The sequence below is a fragment of the Haliotis rubra genome, unplaced genomic scaffold (genome assembly GCF_003918875.1).
Source record: "Haliotis rubra isolate DU_JTF1 unplaced genomic scaffold, ASM391887v1 Scf643, whole genome shotgun sequence".
NCBI classification, from domain to species: domain Eukaryota; kingdom Metazoa; phylum Mollusca; class Gastropoda; order Lepetellida; family Haliotidae; genus Haliotis; species Haliotis rubra.
This window is the reverse complement of record NW_025767350.1, coordinates 328391-347119: the sequence shown is the minus strand read 5'-3', so window position 1 is coordinate 347119 and position 18729 is coordinate 328391. Positions and strand designations below refer to the sequence as shown.

Sequence of the window (18729 nt, the reverse complement as noted above, 5' to 3'; positions counted from 1 at the left end):
TGTACCCATGTGGGGAATCGAACCCGGGTCTTCAGCGTGACGAGCGAACGCTTTAACCACTAGCCTACCCCACGGCCCTGAGTGAGAACTGTATTATAGTGACAATATATAACTCCAAGCTGTCATTTCTATCAAACTTAAACCATTTTAACAAGAACTATCTTGCATGCTATCGATGATGACGAGCATGCAACACAAGCTTTGTCACATTGCTGTGTCAAGTTATGTAAGAAAGTGTAACCGTTTTAACACAACGAACAAGGAGCCCGGATACTAAGGGTGACTATTGAGGGGGAAACAAGAAAATTAGCAAGAATAAACAGAAAGATGTTATTATTTGATTGGCACAGGTTTGAAACATTATTATGGTTACCACTACTACAATTTGGGATGAAACGCTTTCTCTCTGTTACAAAATATACACAATCATACAGTACATGTTTTTCATTCAGCATTGCATTACAGTGTTTACAAATGTAGGAGTTATTACTAAAGACATTTTTCTTACTCAGATATCCACTTCTAAATAAAGTTAATACACGTCTATGCTCGTGGGAACTAACGTTTAACAAATCTTTTTCACAATTAAGCAAAGACTTATGAGAATGATAAAATGCGAGAGAATCACTCTGCAGAGAATAGTGCCAGTTCTGATAAGCAAATTCTTTAACACGTTGACTAAAGATATAAATGAAATGATCTGGATCCCCAACCTCTTGGCTTATCCAAACAAAACCATAGCCATAACGAAAAAGTAAATATTTTACTTGATTGGCCCAACTCGGCCTTTTTCTCTCAAGAATGGACAACAGCATATTATAACATTGGAATGCATATCTTTGACGTTGCATTCTTAACAATCGTAGCCAATACTTAATACATTTAATATGATAGGAAACATAAAGTGGATATCTTCCACACTCCCCGTGTGATACAGCATTCGACGATTTATAACTAATATGGAGAACAACTTTACAAAACTTCCTATGAATAATTTCAATATTACTCCTTTCTTCCGAACCCCAAATTTCAGCCCCGTATGTAAGAATTGGAGTAATCTTTTTATCAAATAAAAAGAACGCATCTTTTACTGTAAATTCAAAACGTCTGATCAATGATTTTATAGGCCATAATGCTTTACTTGCCTGCTCCGCTAATGTTTTACAGGCTCTAGTCCATATCAATTTAGGCGTTATCATTAACCCCAAATATTTATATGCATTTACTATTGCCATAGGATTCTCATTAAAGAAGAATGTTTCATATTTTGACAGAGGCCCACCCATTTTAAAGACAATTATTTTACTTTTAGCTAAATTAATGTCCATACTCCATCTATAAGAATAATTATGTAGGGCATCCAATCGTCTTTGCAACTTAACAACGCTATCTGCAATTAGTATCAAATCATCAGCAAACAACAAGGCAATAAGGTTCAACATTTCATTGGATATAAAGATACCATCATCAAATTGGCTCTGCAAATCACACACAAGCTCATTTATGAATAGCGAAAACAACACTGGGCTTAGTGTACATCCTTGTCTGACACCGCAGGAACTGTAAAAATAGTTTGTTAATTGTTTACCATAATCAAAAGTAACTGTTGATTTAACATTAGTATACATACTTTTTATGACATTAAAAAATGTACCATGGATACCATTTTGTAATAAAATATATAACAGTTTATTTCTATTTACTATGTCAAACGCCTTTCTAAAGTCTATAAAGGCACAATATAGTTTCCCCTTCTTTCGAGAGATATATTTGGTCACAACTGCTTGGAGGATAAAGATATTGTCAATCGTTGAATGGTCTTTATGAAATCCTCCTTGGTAATCCCTAATAGTTTTGTTTAACTCGAGTTCTGGTCTTCCATTCATAACATAAGCAAATATTTTATTCATGATATTTAGCAACAATATCCCCCGGAAGTTATCAGGGTTACTCATATTTCCTTTCTTGTGGATAGGCATTATAATGGCAGATGTCCACGCATCAGGGTACACACCAGAATTCAATATATACTGAAAGCCATTAAAAATGCAATTTGACATTCATACTTTCTTTACTCACACTAATTTCAACATATATAAACCTAACTGGCAGATATGTTTTAAGTGAACATCTGTGAATAATTTCATCTGAAAATGTCCAGTCAACAACAACATCAGTGACGCAACAACGACATCACACAAAGGAGGGGTCACTTGCAGTCAATATCGTGTGTGTCCACCGTGCGCTACAAGACATGCTCGCAGTCTTTGGGGCATTGAAAGACACGCATTTCTCAGGAACAGCTGTTGGATGGTCTGCAGCCTCTGATAGTCTGTGGTCTGATCATGACACCAACCCCTCCAAAACGATCATGTTCAAGGACACAGTTTGGAGTAAGTTTTTCTCCTTTACGTCGATAAATCTGTTGACGTCCATCTGCAAAGGATAAGTTCCGGTAGCCCGAAAACGTTGTCTGAGTCGACTTACAGTGGATGGATGCACATTAAAGTGCCTGGCAATCATCACATCTGAAGTACCTAGGCTGACCATACCGATAACCTGGCTAGCTATTCTCGAAACGTTCGTAGACCTACGAACTTCTTAAGCCCATTCTTAACACAGTGGCTACGATCAAAGTTAAGAATTCTTAGGGCTACGAACGTTTCGAGAATAATGGCCCTGATTCCTTTCGTCTTGTGTCAAGTGTGGCATTTTCTCAAAGTGATTGAGTTCCACAATTCCTTGTGCTTTTACAGGGCCTGGGTGCAGGTAATGCATGTGCACAACGTGTTTCATGAATGTGGTTGTGTTTACGACAAATATCAAAGGTTCAGTTTTAAGTATCAAAGTTCATGTGAGAATAATGCTCCGGGACTCGAACTCGAAATGGGCCAGAATTACAGCCTTTTATCCCTACATCCTCTGTATCGCAGGAAAATATCTTCAATAGAACTTTTGTAAGTTTCAGGACAACAAATACCAATTGCGTTTTTAATGGCTTTCAGTATACTTTTGAAGAGTAGAACCAGACAGGGTACTATTATATTCTCCGTTGATTTATAGAATTCAGAAGGGATGCCATCGTCGCCCGGAGATTTCCCAGTTTTCAGGTGTCTAATGGCGTTGAGCACATCTTGGTTGCTGAATTCCATTGATAAAATGTCATTTTGATTTTGGAAAGCTGCACATACATCAGATGTATGATTGCTGATGAACCTTATTGTATCTTCGGTGAATTGGGCATCTTCTATAGTAGTTGGGTTTAAGAGTTCTCTGAAATACTCTACCCATGATGATGGAGTGGCGCCATTCTCTGTACTGCGTGATGATATGTACTTCTTCACTAACTTCCAGAACGTCGTACAGTCCTTGTCGTTTGCAGCTGTCAGAATACTAGTGCTGATGAAAAGTTTGTAATCATTCTGTTTTGTCTTACATAGTGATTTAAAACAGTTCCTGCTTCTTTTGTAGGTTTGATAGGTTTCTATCGTTGAGAGTTTCCTAAAGTTATTTCCTGGACTTGTGTAAAACCTTGAAATAGTTACAGTCCCTTATAATAACTGAGAAGAAACTTGAAACCCAGATCAAGTATACAGTTAAAACATAACCTCAATGAAGCTGCAAGTCTGCACCAAAACAAGCTGAAATGTAATAGTCATTGCCATAATAGCTTAAACTGTTGTAACAAGTAATGATTGTATGTGCCAAGACCTGCCCTTCTGTGTATGTGCTATCAATAATGATTGTTATCTGATTACATGTATATGAAATAAAAATATAATATGTATATTTTGTGTTATGATATGTGAAGTATCACCAACGAACAACCATTTCAGTCAGATTGTGTAACTCACAGGGCCAAACTTAAGTCATTTCATGAAATGTCTAGAGTTCAGTCATTTCATGAACTGACTGACCAAAGCAGTCATTTTACGAATTGACTGATAACACAGTCTGACGGTAACAAATATATGTTCATCGTGATGTATTTGAATATCAAAATACAACAATTCAAAGAGTTATAGGCTACATACATTTGAATCGGAAGGAAACATTTATATATTTACACACAATTGTCTCAGTCACAATGGGCAGATTGATTCATGAGATAGTCATGTTAAGTTCTTAATAAGAGATTTATATATAACACTGACAATAAGGCCCAGTATGAGGGTAAACATAGGCCGTGCTTTGCCGTTCTATCGAAACGTAATTCCATCAAGATTGACAGCTAGCTGTTCTTTTTGGAACCATGCATTGACTTAAACTATCTTTAGCATTGCTCCTAAATCGCTAAATGGAATTGGTATGGGTCCCAGTTTACGGTTTCACTCAACCACCACTGTGTTTCACAGTGTCATGTCCATACCATGCATTTTGATTTTTGCATTTTATATTTGATTCATATGTTATCATGTTGGTATCAACGTCAACATGGACAATGGCTAATGGCAAGATAGTGTTTGTTATTCTGTCATGAACAGACCAAAGATCAAAACGTCCTGACCAAAACCGAGGTCGTACTTTCTCTTCCTTCTCCCATTTACTGTCGTCAATTTCCTCTACATGACCAACACCACATGATCACCCAGAAGAGAAAAAGACGTTACGTATACATTGTATCAGTTACAACAGCGATGTCACCTTGACCATCATGGAAAACACGGTACAAGATCATTAACAAAGTCCCATGTGAGCCTTTTCTTGTCTTCCCAGAAACTTTCAAATCTCACACTTTCACAGCTTCTACATTTAGTGCAACTCCACACATGAGGATCTGATTAGGTCTTTAAGTCTTTCTCAAATGACATGGCCACATTATATTTGTTACACTGCCTGCAATTTTTAGGCTAGCAGATTGTATTCTTTCATGCCATCAGAGGTATTTTCTGCGTCAATCAGAATTAAATCATGTTCCCTGCTGTTTAATTTCAATAAACATGACGTTCAGTGAAAGACTCGAAACCTTCCAAAGCTCACCATCAAGTGTAGGTGTAGAGTGAACACCAGTGCACACTGCACAGTACGAACTTTGCTCACCAGAACAATCTTCCAACAAAACCAAGCCCATCAAACCTTCTCGCGAGTAGAATCTTGAATCCTTCGTGTGATCGAAAAGTGGTGCATCATGTAGCTATACCCAAAGGTCGCCGCCATATAGTTGGAATATTGCTGATTGTGGCGTAAAATAAACTCACTCTCTCACTATAGTTAAGGTAGTTAAACTGCGCCATCAAGAAATGTAAAGTTAGTTGTGTTGATATGTGATCCTCAGTGTAGTCTACTAGCTGACTTCTCACACAGGTACTAGACACACCCGAAAGTTTCCACGCAAATCTAATGTCAAGTCGCGATTTCTTCAGTTGTGAAAATGAGATTATTCCTTTCAAAGTATTATTCTTTTCGTCAACAACAAGAACAACGACAACAACAACATTAACAGAAACAAAAGAGAATATAAAAACACAAAACGAATACAGCGTTGACATCAATGTTCATCCTGCACATTTCAATATCAGACGTGTTACAGGCCTGGGCTCCGTTGTTCAAAACAACCTTATCTCTTAAGGTCAACCTTATCTCTAAGATTACAACCTTAGAACTTTACTAAGGTTAGCCTCCCGTTGCACGAAACAACCTTAACTAAGGTTAACCTTAAGTTAAGGTTGATAACTAAGTTAGTTAAGGTCCGACCCAACCTTAGCGTCTCTAAGGTTGGGTAGAGAATATGGCGCCTGCTTTTATTTCATACAAGGAGATCGAGAGAAGTTTGAGGAAGCAGAGAGTCTACAGAGACAGGACAAGTCAACTGGACACGCTGAATGATTTCGAACTTATTTCTCGCTACCGTTTGTCACGTGAAGTCCGAGTTAAGGTTGCCCTAAGATTGTTTTTTGCAACGGGCGTAACTTTTTCTTAAGGTGATCGTAACTCTAACCTTAGTGTTTAAGGTTGACCTTAGCTAAGGTTGTTTTGAACAACGAAACCCTGAGCCTTAAAGGAATTCCGGACAACTACAAATAGTGCTGGTTGCAGGAGACAACCCGAACACCAAAGACAGACTTCAACTGAATGAGTGAAAGTGTGACATCTAGGCTACCGTGAATATCTCTCCACAAGTGAAAGGTGTGTCTGAGTACTTTAAAATCCTGTCCTCAAATTGAAATTATTGAATCCAGTCGCATGCACGAGTGACAGGCGTGTATCAATAAAAGGACATGAACATATATCGATGCAGATATGATTACTTTGTGCCCAGTGGAACAACATGAACGACTCTAAATGGATGCATTATCTCTGTCATGTCTTCAATAGATGAAACTCGATGGAATTGATTGCATTCGCGTTTCATCAAAGCTATTCATTTTAGTGGGTGAGTGAGTAAACAGTATTTAAAGTATTTGTGACGTTGCGTCAGACAGAAAGCCATAACTGATGCAAGTCTACGACCGTGATCATCTTGGTAAGGCCTCAAGCCATTCAAAACAACTGGAGATTCCAACATATGATTGCAGGCCAAAGGGACACAACTCCGAATAGGGGCCCAAGATGCAATGGCTAGGTTTAGATTTTATATCATCATCTGGGTTTTATGATGCAATTTAGATGGGATCTCAAATAGCTTAGACAGATTTAGTTCTAAAGTTCTTTAGTTTGAAATCATTTTAACTCTCTGACATGTTGATCTATTACTGATATATTTTAATGAATGCGTGTTTCATGTTTAAGAAATGGAAGTGTATACTTTAGGTTTTAATCCCCAACATGAAGCAGAGGTCTCTTATTGCCCCACGTCACCCTAACACATCACCGCCTAGATGCCAAGACAGAAATTTCAACGAAAGTTCATACTTGTGCCGTTTTTACTCCTATACCCCACTGAGCTAACGAGTCGCAGTTTAACATGGACGCACTATACTTAATGTGAGGGGTAATAAAAATGTTTTAGTGTATTTTGGGGGGCGGCGGTTGTACCCTCTTGGTTAAAGCGTCCGCTCGTTTTGCTGAAGACCCGGGTTCGATTTCCCACATGGGTACAATGTGTGAAGCCCATTTCTGGTGTCCCCGCCGAAATATTGCTGGAATATTGCTAAAAGTGGCGTAAAACCATACTCACTCACTCATTTCTTACTGGAACTGGATTACACAACACCTGCATATAGCACTGTCTTTTAGACCTTCTTTATGAATTTACACCACACACACAAAACAACAATACCGTCAAACAGAAACAGGAAATTCTATTCATCCTTTTATACATTTACATATTTCTGTATTTTCATCAGTACTCTTTCTTCAGCAAGATAAATTCCAAAGTGCATATAATGCACTTCATCATAATATTACAGATGTGGATTATGTAACACCTGCATACCTGTCATCAAAAACATGTTATGTATTTACATCACTAATCAAATTACGATATAATTACACAACACCTGAAATAGTACACATTGTTATTAAGAGTTTACTGTCTGTATTGACCCACCTAACCGTACTACAACCGGTTTATTTAAAACTTGCATATAGCAACCTTTTCATCAAATTATCCTTTGAGGTACTCTTACTGAAATTGGGTTCTATCTGCATTTGGCATACTTTGCAGTAAAAAATCATGTTTTGTTTAAGAAATATAGTTTGCTCTACCCCCATGCATAGGTCGTATACCCCAACGAGGACGCTTGCGTCCGAGTGGTTTAACGTTCGAATAGTTCAGGGCCTAATGTACTTTATTACACTATTCATGGGGGTAGAGCGAACTGTTTTTCTTTTCTAACATGCCAAAATTAATACACACAGGAATTAGTCTAGGCAGAAAACAAACAGAAAAGCGACGGTGTCGGTGACCTAACTTAACAATCCTCGTTCAGGGCTAACTGGCGGGCTCTTCCAGCGACATGACTGCCCCCTACGTTAAGACGTACCTTGCCGTGAAATCAAATGATAAACAGTTTTAAGACGGTTGACGTTTGGGTTAAATATCTTCACTATATTATTTTAGTTAAGTCTGTGATTATCGTAAATTATTGGTTTGAACAGTAAATCCAGATGAAGGTTGACTAGTCACACGACATTCCACGGATGTATTGTGGGACTATGGACATAGGCTCAGTCAGCGAACATTGCCGTGTCGCAGTTTGAATGTGATTCGAGCTGAGACGTTCATCCGTCGAAAAAGGTTACACGTAATGTTTCCACCTGTGATGTTAGCCGAGTGAAGCAACTGCAAAGCTGGAAACAGGGTGTTGCGGAGTAGTTCACTGTAGGAGACTTTACGAGGCGATGACAACTGACATGCATCGTGACGTCAGTTACCGAGTGTACGTTTGATTACGAAGGGGCAGACTAGAATGGCGTAGTGACGTCATTGCAGTGTGACGTAATGCAAAAAAAGTACAGTCGTCGCCTTTGATCTTTCAGCGAAATCATAGTAAAGCTGGATAATATATACAGTAAACTGTGTCATTAAAAACACACTTCAAATAGAGATGACTAACCATCCTTGACCAAATTGCACAACATCTTGATAGAACAAACCTTAACATCGAACATTGTCTTACTTCTATAGACGGCATTACATAACACCTGCATATAGCAAACATTTTCATCAAAGTATATACTTCAGACATTTATATGTTTTACCAGAAATGGATTTTCTTACATCTGAGATATAGCGAACTCTAGCATCAAAATATTATCTAAGTATCACTAGAACTGCAATAACATCTACACATTTCACACTTTCTCACCCCAGCACACTTTTTTTTCCACATCATTTATTTCACTAGAACAGGATCTTGATACCCCTTGGTACAACAAACATTATCATTAAAACCATTCTCGGGGTATCTACATCACTAATCTCACCCTTGAAGATCCGGGTTAGAATTGGTTTTCAGCAACCCAATGCCGTGCTTGTCGTAAGGGTCGCTGACTTGGTTGACACATGTTATCGTATACCAGTTGCATAGATTGATGCTCATTACGTTGGTCACTGGATTATGTATCCCGGACTTGATCACCAAAACCACCCTTGGAGTATCTACATCATTAATCTCCTAAGAACTGGATTATTCAACACCTGCATGTTGCAAGTATAATCAAAAGCATTGGCATCACTGATTTTGCTAAAACTTGATTATACAACTCCTAGATATAGCAACTGCATCCTTAAGGTATCTACATCACAATCTTACCAGACAACATTATACAACACGTACAACGTTCTCATCAAAACCCTCTTCACATATCTACATCACCTGTCTTACTTGTACAGACTGGGTTATGTTACACAGGGCTGTAGCAAACATTAACATCAAAACCATTTTGGGGTACTTACATAATTAATCTCTCTAGAACTGGACTATACAACACCTAGATACCGCAAATGTATCTTCGTGGTATCTACATAACAAGGCATTATAGAACACTTACATATAGCAAACTTTCTCAACAAAACACATTTCATATATATACATCACTTATCTACTTGAACTGTATTATATAAACAAAGGGATGCAGCAAACATTAGCATCAAAACCAATTTGGGGTATTTACATCATTAATATCCCTAGAACTGGATTATACAACACCGGCATGTAGCAAACGGTATAATCAAAAGCATCCCCTTATGACTGACTGACTGAGTTTGGTTTTACGCCGGTTTCAGCAATATTCCAGCAACATCACGGCGGGGGACACCATTACTAGTTCTACCAGATAGAGATTACATAATACTTGCATTCGAACCCGGGTCTTCGGCGTGACGAGCCAACGCTTTAACCACTTGGCTACCCCACCGCCCACGCATACCTTATGTGTTGACATCACTTATTATAATAAATCTGTATTATTCAACGCCTAGATATGGCAAATGCATCTTTGCAGTATGTACATAAAAAGCATACTAAAGTACTGTTGGAAATAGAAAAAACAACTGTTTTTTGGCTGTTACTCTGTATCCCTAAAATTTACACAATTGCAAATAGCATATGTCGCAATAACCCACATCGGCCTAACTGGACGTTCAGTGGGATGCATAGTAGGATATAAAAAAAAGCATGTTTACTCGTAAAATCGGGCAAAACTAAAATTACGAATAGCTGTTTAAAACAATAGATCAGACTTTAGATGACAATTAGGTCGCTCAGCCAAGTATGGCGACGGACCGTGGACACATCCGGCATGAAATGCACGTGCTGCCTACAGGCACAAGGGGTCATCTGAAAGATATTTTATGCGTTTTCTTGTATGTTGAATATGTCTCGTGTATTGATTAACATCTGACGTGTCTTTCTTTCATAAAGATGATGTTGAGATATGTAAAACAGTATGATACTCATAGAAAGGCTTAAATCAGCTATCGTACTAAAGGTCTCAAAACATATAGGTGGCATGACCCGAAGATCAACAGGACTGGATATTATGTGTAAATTGTTACTTGCCCAGTTTAATTCCCCTAAAGGATTATCTTACCTTACATAGTTGATATCTCTATCTCCCAACCCGACCCCAACCCCCGCCTGCGACACCCGATCTGGTTTTGCTTTTGAGACGACCCCCATGCATGTTTGTTTTTATAGTGGTAGTGAGACTCCATGGCAGCTACATCCTTAAGAGCTTCACAGTTATAAAAATATTATTTTGTACGTCATGAAGCTAAGTCAAATTTCAAAATGGGCATTTTAAAAGTGTCCTTTGTAATACAATATCACCGCACACTAATTTGCATAAAACCAAGGTCTGTTCCAAATAAGTAGACTTTGACACACTGCTTCATTTCTGCACTAATCTCTTCTCAGTAAAGTCCTTTTTTACGTTTCCTATCTCCCTACCACTGAGACTGTAGTTAGGCCGAACTCAGTTTAACAGATATTTCACACTTTCACATATTACCTACATACAATGTGGATATAAATGTCAAAAAAGACAGTTGTTTTTTATTTCCGACAGTACTTTAGACAAGCATTAAAGAACATTTTCATATGGCAAACTTTCTCATCAAGACACATATATTTACATCACTAATCTTACTAGAACTGGATTATATTATAGAGTGGTGTAGCAAACATTAGCATCAGAACCAATTTGAGGTATTTACATAATTAATCTCACTAGAACTGGATTATTTGCATTCGAACCGGGTCTTCGGCGTGACGAGCCAACGCTTTAACGACTAGGCTACCCCACCGCCCACGCATACCTTATGTGTTGACATCACTTATTATAATAAATCTGTATTATTCAACGCCTAGATATGGCATCTTTGCAGTATGTACATAAAAAGCATACTAAAGTACTGTTGGAAATAGAAAACAACAACTGTTTTTTGGCTGTTATTCTGAATCCCTAAAATTTACACAATTGCAAATAGCATATGTCGAAATTACCCAAATAGGCCTAACTGGACGTTCAGTGGGATGCATAGTAGGATATCCAGAAAAGCATGTTTACTCGTAAAATCGGGACAAAACTTAATTTTTTTAACGAATAGCTGTTTAAAACAATAGATCAGACTTTAGATGAGAATTAGGTCGCTCAGCCAAGTATGGCGACGGACCGTGGACACATCCGGCATGAAATGCACGTGCTGCCTAGAGGCACAAGGGGTCATCTCAAAGATATTCTATGCGTTTTCTTGTGTGTTGAATATGTCTCGTGTATTGATTAACATCTGACGTGTCTTTCTTTCATAAAGATGATGTTGAGATGTATAAAACGGTGTCTGCACAGGACGTCGACCTTTGGGTGACATGTCACGGTTCAGGTAAGAAAAAAGGTCGACGTCCTGTCCATTTGACATTATACCAATCAACAGGGGATTAAAAAAGACAGAGATAATCCAGTGTTTACACAAGGTGATAATCCGGATTATGCAGTTGAAAGCACAGACAACAGGAGAAAAGTATTATATTTCGTCCATTTTATTTCTGATTCGAAATCATCCCACATGAAGCAGGTGAGATGCAGCATCTGCAAAATCTCTGATGTTGATGAGGCCATTCCTAAGATCGTGTTTTAGGACGTCCAGGCGACGTTCCAAATCCCTGTACTTTTACGTTTCCTATCTCCCTACCACTGAGACTGTAGTTAGGCCGAACTCAGTTTAACAGATATTTCACACTTTCACATATGACCTACATACATTGTTGATATAAATGTGAAAATAGACAGTTGTTTTTTTATTTCCGACAGTACTTTAGACAAGCATTAAAGAACATTTTCATATGGCAAACTTTCTCATCAAGACACATATATTTACATCACTAATCTTACTAGAACTGGATTATATTATAGAGTGGTGTAGCAAACATTAGCATCAGAACCAATTTGAGGTATTTACATAATTAATCTCACTAGAACTGGATTATACAACACCGGCATGTAGCAAACGGTATAATCAAAAGCATACCTTATATGTTTACATCACTAATTATAATACACTGTATTATACAACCTTGATGTGGCACATGTATCTTTGTGATATGTGCATCACTAATCTGTATTAAACAACACCTGGAAAAATTGCGATAAAAAATATTCTTTAGGTATTACTAGTTCTACCAGACAGCGATTACATAATACTTGCATGTAGCAATCTTTGTCATCAAAAGTATACTTTATGTATTGACATCACTAATCGTAATAGCAAACGGTAAGTCTTTACATATCAACTTTTACTGGACCAAGATCATGCATTGCCTATACATGGCACACTAGCTATTTAGTCCAAAATACTTCATGTATGAGAAATAATACTAAAGATGATTGTTCAACACTTGTATACAGTGACTTAGTGACTTTAGTTTTACGCCGCTTTTAGCAATATTCTAGCAATATCATGGACACCAGAAGTGGGCTTCACACATTGTATTCATGTGGGGAATCAAACCCCGGTCTGAGCGTGACGAGCGAACGCTTTAACCACTAGGCTACCCCACCGCCTCACAAGTATACATCACTACTATACATCACACATGCAACATACCTCACTGGTGAGAATGTTATATTCAATAAAATCTGTCGATCTCAACTTGGTCTTGAACAACTGAATGACATCTTTGAGGTTCAGTGAAAGCTACGCTCAGAGTGATATGTAACCATGATTCTTTGGAATCTTTGACAACGGAACACCCGAAATGCCTTTTGAGAATCCCGGAAACACCAGGTGAGACGATAAATTCAGATGTGGTCCTCCTCATCAGTCCACGTGACGCATTCACCTTATGGTTGTGCAGCATTGATTTATTCTGCAACCATGAAAAGATGCATTCACATATATATTCCCAAACAAGGTTCCGAAACATCTGATTGGCTTAAACACCTAAAGATGCCGTCGAGGTAGCGCAGTTTTGAGGTTCATAAAACGAATGTATGTAGAACACAAGCACAGTAAACATTCTGGAGAGATTTCTGTTCACAGTTTTAATGACAAGCATGAGATCATAACCCGAAAATGAGCGTGAATGAACGATTAAGTTCTCTCAGGGTTTTAGTTCAATCTTACCTCCGATATAAGCAACCAAATGCTGAATTTACCTTCGATACATGCAGGACACTTGACTTCATCCAGGTTGGCTTTCTTGTACGGGCTGCCCTCAAAGAACGTGTGACCTGCTTAAGAAGACATATTTGTGTGAGCTTTCCAAAACAATAAATGCATAAGAAACGTTATTATAGCAATTACTACTCCAAGAGCTCAGCCATTTACCAGTGAAAAGACTTGTGTTTGTTCGTTTGTTGTGCTTAACGCTGCATTTATATCAGCAATATTCCAATCGGCGGATTGTAAGTAATCGAGATTTGGAGATACATAAATTGCCAAATGAAAACAAATTTAGAAATAAAGTGGACTTGAGTATCTGAATATTGCATCAATGTACTTTTTTAGTCCAGACAATTTAAAAAAGGTTTATGATTCAAACATTTGTAGGCATCAAAATGCGGTTAAATTATCGGACATGGATTAAACACTTTTTATAAAGCAGTTACCAAGTAGGCACCCGTGGGGAGGGAGTGACCGAATCCTATGTAAAAGCATCGATGATATCATGTCACTTCTAATCAGTTGTGATATAGATCACGTCATGATATGTAACTGAACAAAAATTTCTCATTGGGAAGAATGAATTATTTTGAAAAAGGGTAGTACAAGGTAGTTGATAGTGGCGTAATACCAGATGGTGAACCACGCGGGTTGCATGCAACACACTGTTTTGTGAAAAAGCGACAATGCACGTGTTGGTGTCATGTGACCACAATTCCATGTGTCTAACCACCAACACGTGTGCAGAATTTGCTGCCAATTAGAAAAAAAACACACGTTAATAATGATTTAGATATAAACAGTTTATCATGCCAAGCCTTACAAATGATGAACCAGTCTGGCTAGTCTACTGTTGATGTTGCATAAGCCATGAGATGCATTAGATGGACTATTCACAAAGTGAGTACAAGTGTGGTATCATCAAACGGGTACGGGTACGGGTACGGGTTCATCTGATCGCCCCAGTATGTACTCAAATACTTATATCACATTACTGTTAGTAAGCCTTTGCTAAGAAACACCTGATATCAATTCAGTGCACCTGTCACTCAGGAAACTGGAAATGCCTGTGGAAATGTGGATCTCCACGCCATATGGTACGGTCGTGGATGCGTTTATTTTGTCACATGGTTAAATTTGGGTAATACTGTTCCTTCGTGTGGTGATACATAAACATACGTTTACAAAACTTACCGTTTCTGCATTTGAACCAGCATCCAAAAACAAAAGGTTTGGGTAGATCAACATCTTGAACATGAAGCCTTAGTGGTAGATCATTAGATCCAGGGACAGACAATGTTTCTGTAAGCGTTTCTATCTTGGATAATGCGCGTGGACTGAGTGGCCCTGCTTGCCGTAAGAGTCTAATGCCGTTCTCCACAGCACGTCGCTCAGCATCGGGTATTTAGAATCAGGCTCAACTTCCCTATCAGCAGAAGGAAAGTTCTCTTCCTTCCTGTTGATGATGTTAGCATGTTCCAGAACATTTAGAAGGGTCAATAGTAACGTCTGACGCCTCAGTTCCTTTTCTGCATCAGATGTTTCTTGTTCACTGAAATAATCCCTCTGTTTACAAATCCATTTCTGCAAGTATATCCTGTCATCTGAACACTGATTGATCACTTTCAAATTTGACGAAGATCTATCCCATTTTTGTGTGGTTTTCTCAATATTCCGCACATCATTTAAGAGTGAGAATCTAATTTGTGCAGTTATCCAGCTCAGTTCACAATTTCTTCTGAATCCTAATCTTTCAAAATAATCAATGTGATGTAATTCTGTTTGGGGCATGGCTCTCTCGATAGCTTGTTGAAAGATTTCTTCTTTCTTTGTCTTAGCAGAGGATAGTTCAACAATGTCAGCCTGCATGCATTTTAGAATTTGATTATATCTAGAACACAGCAGGGGCAATTTCTATAACCTATTTCAGCTACCCCATATTCGTTGAAAAATGGTTGCATCCACAAATCCAGAAAGGTCATATCCAACACGTGTCCACAGTCAGAAAGTTGTACATATCTTCGTCTTCGTCTGTGTCTAGAGGGGCTTGGTTTCAATGGAAATTCGTCTGGGTCACATGTTCTGCAAATGTTTGGGCACTTCTCGCCACATAATCCAGGACACAGATGCTTGCATGGGAGCCGTCTTTTGCATGGTCTGGAGCAACGTTCACGTCGACATGTATCGTCACATGATTTGCTACACTAAAAATGTGGACAGCGTGAAGTGCATTTCTTGTAACATTTCGTACATTCTTCACCACATTTGTTGTCACACTGACCATGATCACAAAATATTGGACAATTGCGACTGCAAGGTGGGGTGTATGTGCCTTTAATTTCACCCATATGCCCGTAAACAAGCATGCATTCGTGTTCCTTTGTGCACTGGATATGTAAACGTCCTCCCCAACATTCAAAGCATGACCCATCACAGGGATGACCACATTTCAGGTTCGTTTTGCACTTTGCTTTGCACTGAGGATTGGGGAGATCTCTATCGTCACACATAATGGACTTTAGATGGCCACACCTCAAGAGCTTCAGTATGAATGTTTTACACTTCATGCCTTAAGATTTGCTCACAGTTTGTCTTGCACTGTACACCCATAGGATCAGTAGAGCACTGAACGTATTGTTCATGTCCACATTTGGGAAGAATTTTAGGAACTAAGACTGAGCATCTCCCACAAATTTCATGACATTTCTTCTTGCATGGATGTCCTTCTAGGCATACTTTCTCACAGTCGTGTTTACATTTGATAAATCTTGGGTCGAGATAACACTCAACGTCTTGCTGATGACCACACTTTGGCAAAGTCTGAGATACCATAACTTGGTACGGTTCACATCGTTCAAAGCATTTCTGTTTGCACTGATGACCCCACATACAGATTTTTTCACATTGCATTTGACATTGTTCTTCTTCAGGAGGTACAAAACAGTATCCCTCCTTAGGATGGCCACACCCTGGCATCACTTTGATGACAACAAACATACATTTCCCACACTTCTTAAAACATGACTTTGGACAAGGATGTCCAGCTGGACATTTTTGGAGACACGCTTTCTGGCATTCATATAAGTTATGCTCTCTGTCAAGTGGATGACACGATAATTGGCAAATTGGTTTAGTTGCAACAATTCCCTCCATGTTTGAATGGGTTTGGCAATACAGAGGTAATCCCGGTCCAATTTCACCCATTCGCTGCACATCAGAGATAATCCTTCTCCAGATGTCATTCTTTCTGGCCAACAACTCAAAATTGCCTATAACATACATTCCCATCCTTGCTCTTGACAAAGCCACACAATCTCTGTTTCCAATCCTTAGAAACCCAACTTTTTCCTCGACATTATTCCTTACTAGTGACAGGAGGATAATATCATTCTCTTCAGCTTAATAATTGTCCACAGTCGTGACAATGACGTCATGAAACTCTGACTGTGGGAATTCTTTTCTTATTTTAGAAACTTGACCCAAATACGCACTTAGAATAGTTATCTGTGACTTCTGATAGCCTTGCAGGAGGAGATACCTGCAAAGTCTAACTAGGTAGTGTACCTCAAATTCATTGAAGTGACTCATTGAATCTTCTTTGTTGCCTTCGTTTTCAGAGTGACTGATGAAAAACAGGTTCTTGGCATTACCTTTTATGTTTTCAATGGTGGAAACTTTGGGATGGTCATCAAGACGAAGGTAAATGTGTCTCATCAGTCTCGAAATACAGGGCCGCATTCGATGCTGAATTGTTAGACAGTTGATTCTGAGTCCATTGTTAACCATTCTCTCAAATAATGAAAGTTCAAGTTTGTATCTTTTGGCTAAAGTATACACATTTGGATTGGGACGAAGCTGCTGGTGATCTCCAATCAGAATAAGATGTTCACATCCCGGATGTATTGATGTAACTGTATGACTTTCAAGAACTTCTGCCGCCTCTTTAATGACAACAATGCGCGGCTTAAGCAACTCCAATAGTTCATAGTTCTTTGCGGCCCCTGTTGTAGTCATTCCAACTACCTTTGCTTCTTTCCAAATATCCGCATCAATCTTTCTTTTCACATTTTCGTACTCTGTCACCGTTTCTTTGAACTGGCAAAGCTTGTCTTTCAGCTCATCTATCTTCCTTGTTGCAAAAAAATCTTGTAATAACTGTACCCGGTACCAATATAGATGCCGTCGGTCGTTCCATTTCAGTTTCCAAATGGTGATCACAAAATATTGGACAATTGCGACTGCAAGGTGGGGTGTATGTGCCTTTAATTTCACTCATATGCCCGCAATCAAGCATGCATTTGTGTTCCTTTGTGCACTGGATATGTAAACGTCCTCCCCAACATTCAAAGCATGACCCATCACAGGGATGACCACATTTCAGGTTCGTTTTGCACTTTGCTTCGCACTGAAGATTTAGGAGATCTCTATCGTCACACAGAATGGACTTTAGATGGCCACAACTCAAGAGCTTGAGTATGAATGTTTTACACCTACACTTTGTGCCACACCATTTGCTACATCTGTGTCCGCACGGTAAGATTTGCTCACAGTTTGTCTTGCACTGTACACCTATAGGATCAGCAGAGCACTGAACGTATTGTTCATGTCCACATTTGGGAAGAATTTTAGGAACTAAGACTAAGCATTTTCCACAGATTTCATGACATTTCTTCTTGCATGGATGTCCTTCTGGGCATACTTTCTCACAGTCGTGTTTACATTTGATAAATCTTGAATCATGGTAACACTCAGCTTCTTGTTGATGACCACACTTTGGCAAAGTCTGAGATACCATAACTTGGCACAGTTCACATCGTTCAAAGCATTTCAGTTGGCACTGGTGACCCCACCTACAAACTTTTTCACATTGCATTTGACATTGTTCTTCTTCAGGAGGTACACAACAATATCCCTCCTTAGGATGGCCACACTCTGGCATCACTTTGAAGACCACAAACATACATTTCCCACACGTGTCAAAACATGGCTTTGACAAGGATGTCCAGCTGGACATTTTTGGAGACACGCTTTCTGGCATTCATATAAGTTATGCTCTCTGTCAAGTGGATGACACGATAATTGGCAAACATGTCCACAATTAAGTCGGTATCACACCTTTGCAGGCAACCTCCATCAGGAGCAGCATTGAAGTCCTCTGGTTTAGTTGCAACAATTCCCTCCAT

The 18729-nt window shown here is 38.8% G+C and overlaps 1 protein-coding gene across 1 annotated transcript; it reads right to left on the bottom strand.

Annotated features, from left to right (window-relative positions):
- Positions 1-8113: 8113 nt before the first annotated feature.
- On the bottom strand, positions 8114-18729 carry LOC124256916 (NFX1-type zinc finger-containing protein 1-like). The gene is made up of 5 exons (XM_046690887.1): positions 18662-18729; positions 17111-17675; positions 14902-15130; positions 13540-13614; positions 8114-8232 (listed from the first exon to the last, which is right to left on the bottom strand). Exons 1-5 carry the CDS (start codon positions 18727-18729, stop codon positions 8114-8116), a joined length of 1056 nt encoding a protein of 351 aa, XP_046546843.1.